The following is a 10,276-nucleotide window of genomic DNA, read 5'->3' as shown; positions in this document are numbered from 1 at the left end:
AGCCATAACATTTCCCTGGATATTTCTTCCCACAATATTTACTTCCCTGGACCACTGTCTAGCAGGGCAACTGACTTGATCCCCAGGGTGAATTCCCTATCTCCCATCCAATCGTCAAGGTTCCTTATGAAGAAGGCCAAGGAGGCACTCTGCTTGACATGTATGGGCAGTCTATTCCAGAATATGGGGAGTCTTTGGGTGAGGAACCTATCCCTTCAGCATGTTTTGTTCATTTTGATGACAAGGTTTAGATCACTGGAGTGTGTGGTTTTGAGGGATTGTAATTTCTTTAAGTGGAGTATATCCAACAGCTCAGGGTTTGACATGGCCTTGTATGATAAGCAGAGATCGCCTCTGAGTAGACAATATGCCACAGAGTATAGCTGGAGTTTTTTTAGATGGTCAACATGGGGCATCTGCTTTAGGTCTGTGATTCTTTTAGTGAGGTATTTCTGGGCATTTCCAACTGTTGCAGATGTCTTGTGAGGTACATACCAAATGGGGCATTGTACTCTATAATGGGTCTAATGAGGGATGAGTACAGTGGGACAATGACCTCCTTTTTCTGGATGAAAAGCCCTTAGCGATGAGGTGTACCACATAGAAGGATGTCCTGACTGTTGTGGCAATGTGGTTATTGAAGTTAGGACCACTGTCCACCTGTGTCCCTAAGTCTCTTATCACACTTTCAGTGTTTAGTGTACTGACACCTATGTGGTAGTTCATAGGTACATGTTTCTCCCAAAGGGGATAACTATACATTTCTTGGCATTAAGCTTGAGCCCATGGCTCTAGCACCAAGCATCTGTTTCTGTAAGGCCCTTTTGTAGAATATCCATATCATTTGGGGATTCAATAATGACTCCCAGTTTGCAGTCATCTGCAAACTTTGTTAGCCAGAGTCCCTTAGTGTTGGCCTGTACTTCAGAGAAGTAGATGCCAAACAAGAGTGGTCCCAGGACTGAACCCTGAGGTACTCCACTTGTCACTTGTCTGGAGCTGGATTTGGAGTCAGCTACATTTACAGTCTGGGTTCTGTCAGTAAGCCAGTTGGCAACCCTTTGAGTGACATAGGGATTTGTGCCCAGCTTAGTAAGTTTATTTATGATTCCAGAGTGGGGGATGGTGTCAAATGCCTTGGCAAAGTCCAGATAGGCTGTGTAGACTGCCTTTCCCTCATCCACAGCTCTGGAGACTGATTTGAAGAAGTCAATCAGGTTCAGGAGACAAGATTGGCTCTTCACGAACACAGAATGGGTGGGGTAAAGTGTTTCAAGGTTGCCAATGTCTTTGTTTATAAGTTCCGTGATAATGCGTTCCATACCCTTGCTGATCAGGCTCATCAGATTGATGGGACAGTAGTTCCCGGGATCCAAGATTATAATTTGTGCTGCATTGCAGGAGCTACTGCTATATTTCTCTGGGTTTCATTAGGCTGAATTTCCTTGCTATGTAAGCAGTAATGCCCAACAGAGTGTGCGTTATTGTGGAAATAGTGCCTGCCCAGTGGTGTTCTGAGGCCTGATGCCACAGACAGAGGGCCTCTACACCCCTGGAAGGGCATTATTTCCACAATAACACACACCCTGGAGGGCATTATTGTGCTTTGAGAATGGGCTGTCTGTAAAATTATTGTGTTTTACTTACTTTTTTTTTTAGTACTATATTATTTTTTATATGTTTCTGATGTAAAATAGTTTTTCCACCTAATGTATGAAGCTTTTTGTAGTAAATGTTAATGGTGTTGGAGGAAACATTGTAGAGCCAATACATAACACTTAAAAAATATCCAGGTATGTACTTTATTTTTTGTCCCTTACTCCTAAAATGTTTGGTTTGTTGCCAGTCATCGGAGATTGAATTTACTAAATAATAACATACATTTGAGTTTCAGACTTTTATTTCCTTGAGAAAATTCATGCTAACACAAATCCTTTTATTTAAGCAAGTTTGTAATTTTATAAGAGCAATAATTAAAATATGTTAATATTTTTGAGCCTTTGTTCCCTTGTTTCCCCTTTATTTTAGGCTTTATCCATATTTGTTCAGCTGAAAGGTCTAGAGGTATGCAAATCTCTGCACTGCTGCTGCCAGAGGTTGATCTCACTCACTCACTCACTCACTCACTCACTCACTCACTCACTCACTCACTCACTCACTCACTCACTCACTCACTCTCTCTTACAAACACACACACACACACACACACACACACACACACACACACACACACACACACTAATTTTTTTCTTTTTGAATTATTTTTTTTTCACTGGCTAAACAGCAAAAGCACTGCTTAGTGAGTGTAAAATAATAGCTCAACCGATCTCTGTCACTCTCACTCTCATACATACTGTGACATCCCCACTCTGGGCCAGTCATTAAGGAGCCTGAATCCTCACCACTGACACTGGAGTGGGACGTTCATTTGGAATACAAATAGATACACTTAGTATTTCAAGATGCAGACCTCTCTCCCTCAAACACAATTTCCCATAAGAGCAGACAGGGAACATGCTCATTCCAGGGGCTGGTTACTCTCTTTCTCTCTCTAGATCCCCAATAAGACTCCCCACTGGCACAGCTTTAGAGCTGAGTCCTTAGCCAGGGTTACAAGTCAAGTCCTCTAGCACCCTCTCTGTGAAACCAGTGCCTTGTGTCCCTGCTCCAAGCAACTGGCACGCACACTTGGGGAAGGCTGACACAGGATTACTAGTGATGGCTCCTTCTGACCAGACTATAAGGTAGTTATCACTACCACCAGAACCCCTTCCAGCTACTTTAATACTCTTAAAAGAGTATCCAATTATACTGAGTGAAGTTAATTTTAATACAAATGGTAATGTTGACCAAACAGCAAGGCTTTCAGGAGTGGCCAGAGTTAACATCAAGTAAATATGTGCAAATACTCTCAAAACATAAATATTTTTCTCAAAGGACCAGCCACAATGAGATGTTTAAATATATTTCATAATAAATAATAAAATAACATGAAAGTACTAATTATCTATTTACAGTAAACTTCAGAATTTCAGACACATGAATATTGAAAATAGCACAACTGGAAAGACTCACACAGTTACAGAAAAACACTACTTAACTATTCTCACTATATTTTCCTAACTGATCTAGAGAATTGCTTTTCCTACTTATTGCATAGAGGAAGGTAAGATGATGTGGGTAAGTGATCCTTGTTATCAGATACAGACAGAATACAGAATGTGGAGAGGAATCTCCTACTAATATCTAAATATTACTTCTGGGTTACAGAATGACATTACACACATCTGGTCATCTGACTGTTTTCAGCACTATCCCCCATCACTAGAAGTTGCCAGGAATTAGCACCTATATGCTGAAATACACACTAGACCTTTAGCTAAGTTTTATTAAAGCATATAGAAGCCATAAAACAATAAAACCATTCCACTCTTCTTGCAGGAGCTACAACATATTCTCTAGCACAGACATTGTGTCTCTGGCTCCATTCAAAACTGTAGGATTACATCTTTATGGGCTGACCCATAAAGTAATTTAATTTCAGACATATTTTAAAGTTGCAGATTAACCATTTCTCTTCCAATTCTCTGTTAAAACATATACATTTAATTCAGTTACAATAATGCATGTATATTTCTTTTCTTTCCAGCAAGGCACACTGCTGATATATTTTAACACAAGCAAACCTCACAAATACATTTTCACCAAAAGCATCTGTATAAATTAGTTTGATATGCATATGACATATAATTATTTACAAAATTTCAGCTAGCTGTGCTGGCATATATTACAAATCCACTGCTCTACTTCTCCTGGCATGGCTGGCAATACCTCCTATCGTCACACACACATATGCTGTTACACACAGACATAAACATGCACTTATTTTAATTTTTTTATTTTATACTCACTAAACAGCAAAACCTGTGGCTTAGCGAGAGTAAAATAATGGTGACTGTTAGGTTTTTAAAGTCCGAGCTCCACGGCAGCTTGATATGCTGCTGTGAAGTGGGCCGACTCATTTTTCAGTGGGCATTATCTGTAGGTTAATACCCTGATGGAGAATGTTTTTTCTCCAATCAGGGTGTTATCTACAGGTCACCCATTGTCTAAACACCATTACTGGATTGATGAGTTCTAACAGGATTTGACCTGCAACTTGTCCTAAAGTTATTGGGGAAATAATTTTTATTTATTCCAGCACCATCTTTGTGTTTCTAAAGAGTGTTTGTTGCTAATTGTTAATGGTATTTATTGTGGTGATGGTTGTTTGGGATACATACTTTTTGCTTCTTGTCTACTAGTAGTAGTAAAGAATATTTCATGTTCTGGGCATTATGCACACTACAGGTTTAATTTACAATTGTTTTATTTCTGGTTAACTGTGACATTTAAGATAAGCTTCTAAGATGTACTGCATACCAAAACCTAATGCTGTACTTGGTTGGGGTGCTATGAGCTACATTTTCTTGCTATACACTGCTTCTGGATTGGCATGTTCTAATCAGACTGGATCTTACTGCAATATGCATAGCAGTTGGAATTGTTGTATTGTATAACCACAACTGGATAACTGCATTTTAACTTCTATATAACATTCATTGCATTCATTGTGGTCCCTTGCATATTTTGCATGGTAGGCTAAGGTTGCTACTGGTACTGAAACTTGATTCTAAGCTATGGTAAATTGCCATCTCCTGCTGTAGCTACTGCTGCCGCCATTGTTTGTCAATAAGTACTCATTTTATGCTTCCAGCTCAGCTATGCCACATTGTACATTGCTGCTGTTCTTTGTGTATAATATTTTGTTGTTCAAAGATCAATTGTTCAGATTTTTGTTGGTATAATAGCTTTTTGTTGTACCCAGACTGCTTTATTACCATCATCACAGGCTACTGATATCTGTACTTCCCTTTGTACTTAGGATAGTTATTGACAGGAACACTATTTTTTCTGCATCCAAGTGTGTGAACTGCATCTGATAAATCCTGCAAGCAATCATGTGACACCACAACTTACTGGTTCCTTGCAGCATTTATTGTGTGGTACTCTAGTCTGCATCGCTTCATTCAGTTGCTGGTAATAATTGAAATTTGTGTTGTGTTGCATCCAAGCAAACTTGCAGTTTTACTATTGGTGTATCCAAACCTGTTGTGTTAGTGTGTACTGTGTATAGTTTTTACTACCTGTTCAGCCCTTATACTGTTGCTATTATATTGACTAGATGTATTGTTTTTTTTAACACTCTGTGTGTTGTACTGAACTATGGCTGTGTACTATCCTTAGATTAGACTGCATTATGCAGTTTCTTCCCTCACAGTACAAATGATTGTTGCACCTGTCTAAGCCCATCTTCAGCTCTTCTAGTATATCTCTTCCTCAACATGTTTTTTATTTATGGGCATAAGCAAGTCTAACAACATGGCTGGAGTTTCTCTGTTTTCCAACTCTGGGGAAAAAACTGGAACCTACTGCCTAATGAACTAACTTTAATTTCTTCACTGCCTCTCTTCAAACAAAACCTCAAAAGACACTTCAAAACACACTGGTTATGCCCCTTGAGCAACCCTGATTAACCTTCTGCTTCACTACTGATATTTCTCCTCTTGAACCACTATTTTAATTCACATTCCTTGGAAGCAGAACTATAACTGCTGAACAAAATTCAACACAATGGCGTAATCTATCCTGCTTGATGCTCTGAAAGTCTTTATCCTGTTTGATGTGCTGATAGTCCACATGAATCACACTGTATAATAAATTATTCTGTACATATTGTCACCTTTACTATTGTAAATACCTAATTTACTTTATTACTACTTCCTGTATTTTTTAGTATTCTTATTACTTCCTGTATTTTTAGTAATATTCTATTGAAATCCTTTTGTTTACTATGTATTAATATTGATTTTTAATTTTTAATTTAAATTTTTATTTGTTGCTACTGGAGCTTTTCTCCCCGGGCCTCTACTGAAAATGGAAACATTTCCAGTTGGACTAGCTCGGTTTAACAAAGTAAAATAAAAATAAATAAAAATAAATTATCTACCTATCTTCTGACTAAAGTGGGTCACTATATTATTCCTTTCCTTGGCAATTTGACTAACCTAGCAAACATGGATGCCCAGTTCACCTTTATCCCTTCTGTTGCTAATTTCATTGTACTTGGTAATTTGACACAGCTTAGGAATTACCTAATGATCACTGAAAACCATTTACTACTGAATCGAAATGATATGGTTTGTGATAGGTGAAATTATCTATATAACCTGGAGACTACCCTCTAGCTTAACACAGGTGGTCAGTAAGTTGTAATTTCCCTAAGTATTATTTTCCCTCTTTCAAGGATATCTTATAGCTATAAATGCCATGCATACCTCCAAACAATCACACTAAATAAACATACTCTGAAATTGTAAAAATATCAACACCACAGTTCTACGAATAACAAAGCTGTGGCAACAATCTCCTAACACAGCTTCACCACAGACACATAAAACAGTGAGTCATCAGACTGCAGACTGCAAACCTTTCACTGCCACTGTGTCTATGTGCCCATATAGAACTGTCCTAGGAATTAGTGACATCATCATCATCAAGAACATAACTTCGCACTCTCTAGGCTAGACAAAGACAGGGTGATAGAAAAGTGTCTTTTGGTGGCAGGATCTGTGACATCTGAGCCCTATAATTCCAGAAACAAACTCACTACAATCTATTATGGCTCAAGTAAGTGTGAATTACCTGAGGTTCTCAACACATAAAGACATGCAGTGAGACATGTTGGAGCTTTCTGTGTGTGGGCAAAATGCTGGTAAGACTCTAGTCCTCAGCAAATTCTTGCCCTCACGGAGAATGATACCCATAAATAAAGATAATATAATTGTCTTTACAACTGAATACGTTGCTGGTGTCTTTCTAGGATGATTCTGCATTTATCAACTTGGGACAAGATGATTAATGGCCTGACATGCTTCACAAATGGTTGACCTGTATGATTTGTTCCATGATTTCTGCATAATAGATCAACAACATGTGGTTCCCTTATTGCCTCTTACAGGCAAAGTCCACCTTCTGCACATTCTAACATAAGATAAAGTTATACAGTTAATTTAAGTTCAACCAGGGAACTATCAACGTTTCTATGCTAAATAAGAGAAGGCTTAACAATAAATTGCAAGATCTTGAGTCTCTTCTGCAACTTGAACAAACCCATATCTGTGAAGTAACGGGGATTCATTTTCACTATAAAGATAGCATTCACTCCTTACTGGGTTTACTTGCCTATCATGCATTCAGAGCTCCTGGAAACTGTGGGGAATTGTTAATATTTTACAAGGCCCCAATCAACTCAGACGGATTTCATATCACCAAGAAACAGAACTTAACGGACTTTAAATTACCCTAAACAAGTCAAATCACCAAATCGTATTCTGATATATCAACTTTCATGTACCCAGAGGGCCAAATAGATTTCTAAATATGCTTTCTAAACTACCCATAAATAAAAATGCATTTTCAATGGCTAGTTTCTGATTCTATGAACAAAAATATGACATCTTTAACAAACCTGCTGCAACACAGAGGATTTTGAGTGAGTTACTGATCATAACCTGGTTGTTATGTGATTGAGACATAGATGTCAAGAAATTCACCTTACGAATGAAGCTTGAGACCAAACCATTAATTCTTTGTCATGCATGGAGCTTTATCTACACCTTGCACTACTAGTTACAAAAAAAAACCAAGCTTTTTGTGGTCTGCTGGCTTTCAAAGCCATAAAGCACTTAGAAAGTGGTGTGAGTAAGGTAAAAACATACTCTCATATGTTACACAAAGTCAGGGATACATTACTGGCAAAGAAGGCAGGCAGAAACAAATCTGTTTTTTTTTTTTTTATTCTGACACGGTTGTTTGATGAGCAGTCCTGACAGAATTAACTGCCTAGTGCCATACCTGATCTTAACAACATAAGTACTGGGTGCTTAACATTTGCCAGTATTGAGTCTCGAGCTATAGAAGCACCTAACTGATTTGTCTTTTTCTAGATTTTGGAATGTAATCATCATGTTCCATGCACTACAAGATTGTCAAAGATGTGAGAATTTGTTCATAAACAAATATGCAATGATCTGTCTAGTTCAGAAGCTGTTTTATAAACATAATATTTGGAAATGGTTTGCAAATCAGAAACATAACTGCAGTATACTACTAAAGGAGGGAAAATATTTCCTAGCAGTGTTTACATTGGGAGATACCATGACATCTCTGCATGTTTTTTTCTTTTTTCATATTATGTAATACAAAAATGAAACTTTTATATTTTCTTGAGGTTCCGATAAACAGTTTTTAAGCAGAGTTAGATAATATCATTATAAATGTTCCATGCGAATTCTAGTTGATGGTATGATTAATCAGAACCAAGGCCAGCAACTGAAATGTTACTATGTAGAGCATATCACAGATAGGGTGCCTTTATATGCTTTAAAAGAGTCACATAATATGGACAAGTCTCCATTGATTTCACACATTGGTAGTATTTAAAATAGGATTTAAGAATAAGAACAAAAGGCAAAGTGAGAGCTATAGCATATACTCTCAAATGCCCTTCATTTTGTCAAAAGTTTATGAATTTACATCCTAATTTTGGCCTGCCTATTGTAAACATTGTCTGATTATCTGGTAAATCACTGAAGACTGCCATTAGTCAATAATGCCAGATATAGTCTCATACTCTTGTTGTTCAGAAAATACATGTTGTTATAAAACTGGTTGTTCTACTACTTTTTGGTGAACTTTGTAAAAATTCTTGAGTGAAGAATCTAAGAAGTAAGTTGGCAATATGCATATGAAGCTTTAGATGAGGTACTTCATATAAGTTTAATCGAGCTAATCTAAACCTCTTTAGGTCATTTTCTTTTGTTTCTTTTTTTCTTTATTTTTTTTATGTTAAGCAAATGTTTGAATTTTTCCCCCAGGAGTAACAGAATCCTAATTACGTGCATCCATAAATGTATGCCATTTAATTAGAAAACACAATATTTTTGTACATGTTCAGTGGCTATTTACTATGTGAGTATATAATATGTAACTTCTATCTGTTCAGCTTCAACTTAAACATCTGCCATTCTGCAAAAGCATAACATGTATAGATTTAATATAGGAAGTAGTCTTTTGTTAGAGATATAATAGTTATGTCAACTTTTATAAATAAGGTACAGTTGTATAAGTCGAATGTGTTATAACAGTAGATGTTAGAGTGATCATTGCTGCAGCAGCCTTAGGAATACGGGTTATATCCTGCCAAGGATATAACAAATACCCAAGTTACAAAGCTTCAGGGTACATTCTATGTGCCCAAAATGTCAAGCAGCACAAGCTGAGCTGATTAAAAGACTACATCAGTGATCAATATGAAGAACATCATGTACAATAGCTATTTTTGTTCTAGTATTTCTCTATTATAATTGTTTCTATTAACTCTCCACTCAGACCCCACAACACACACACACACACACACACACACACACACACACACACACACACACACACACACACACACACACACACACACACACACACACACACACAATCATAGCCACCTGATGGTGTGAACACTGGCTCTAGGTGATGGATACTGCTGAAGTGACAGCCTGTCCTCATGTACAAAATGGGAACAAGGGGGTTAATGCTGATGCTATTTGCACAGCTCTGGGTCCATATGGGCTGACTGATGCACAGTAAGTCAGATGTATTTCTGACCAAATGATTGAAATGTGCATTGACCATAAAGTCCTGTACTTTCATGTTGGTAGGTCTGCTATTCACATGCTCCAGTCAAAATGTAACAACTGCAAAGCTGCATCACCTGTACATTTTCACTGACATAGAGCTCATTCAATTGTAATTGGCAGTTTAAGGATTTGCTAACTGTATGTTGTCCAGTACAGTAATTCTTATGGTATAATGTTTAACAAGTGATCTTATATAATATATTACACAGTAAACTAGGAAATGCATGATTTAGAAGGAAGTTTTATTTACTAATCTAATTGGGTCAATGCTTTGCTTTTGTATGCAACTTTTCTTTAGTTTCTCAAATGTAGATAACTTCACTCACCAGTTTGATTAGTAATTTCTCCTTCTGAGCACAGAATGCAGTCAAAACAGCATACTGGCTGACCTCTTTGAGGGGATTTTCGATAGCCAGGAGAACAGCTCTTACTACATACAGAATGTGGTACCTAATTTGGTAAGTGAATAAACAAAATGTTAG

The 10,276-nt window shown here is 37.3% G+C and overlaps 1 protein-coding gene across 1 annotated transcript in view; it reads right to left on the bottom strand.

The window, feature by feature from the left end:
• The window catches only part of LOC122801291 (extracellular calcium-sensing receptor-like), a 186,830-nt gene that overhangs the window by 7,025 nt on the left and 169,529 nt on the right, over nucleotides 1-10,276 (bottom strand). The window contains exon 6 of the mRNA XM_044070838.1: nucleotides 10,121-10,244. Coding sequence (XP_043926773.1) covers nucleotides 10,121-10,244 — 124 coding nt within the window. The remainder of the gene's footprint in view (nucleotides 1-10,120; nucleotides 10,245-10,276) is intronic.

This window comes from Protopterus annectens, chromosome 4.part1, assembly GCF_019279795.1.
Source record: "Protopterus annectens isolate FY-2018-M chromosome 4.part1, PAN1.0, whole genome shotgun sequence".
Lineage (NCBI taxonomy): Eukaryota > Metazoa > Chordata > Ceratodontiformes > Protopteridae > Protopterus > Protopterus annectens.
This window is presented reverse-complemented; position numbering and strand designations above follow the sequence as displayed.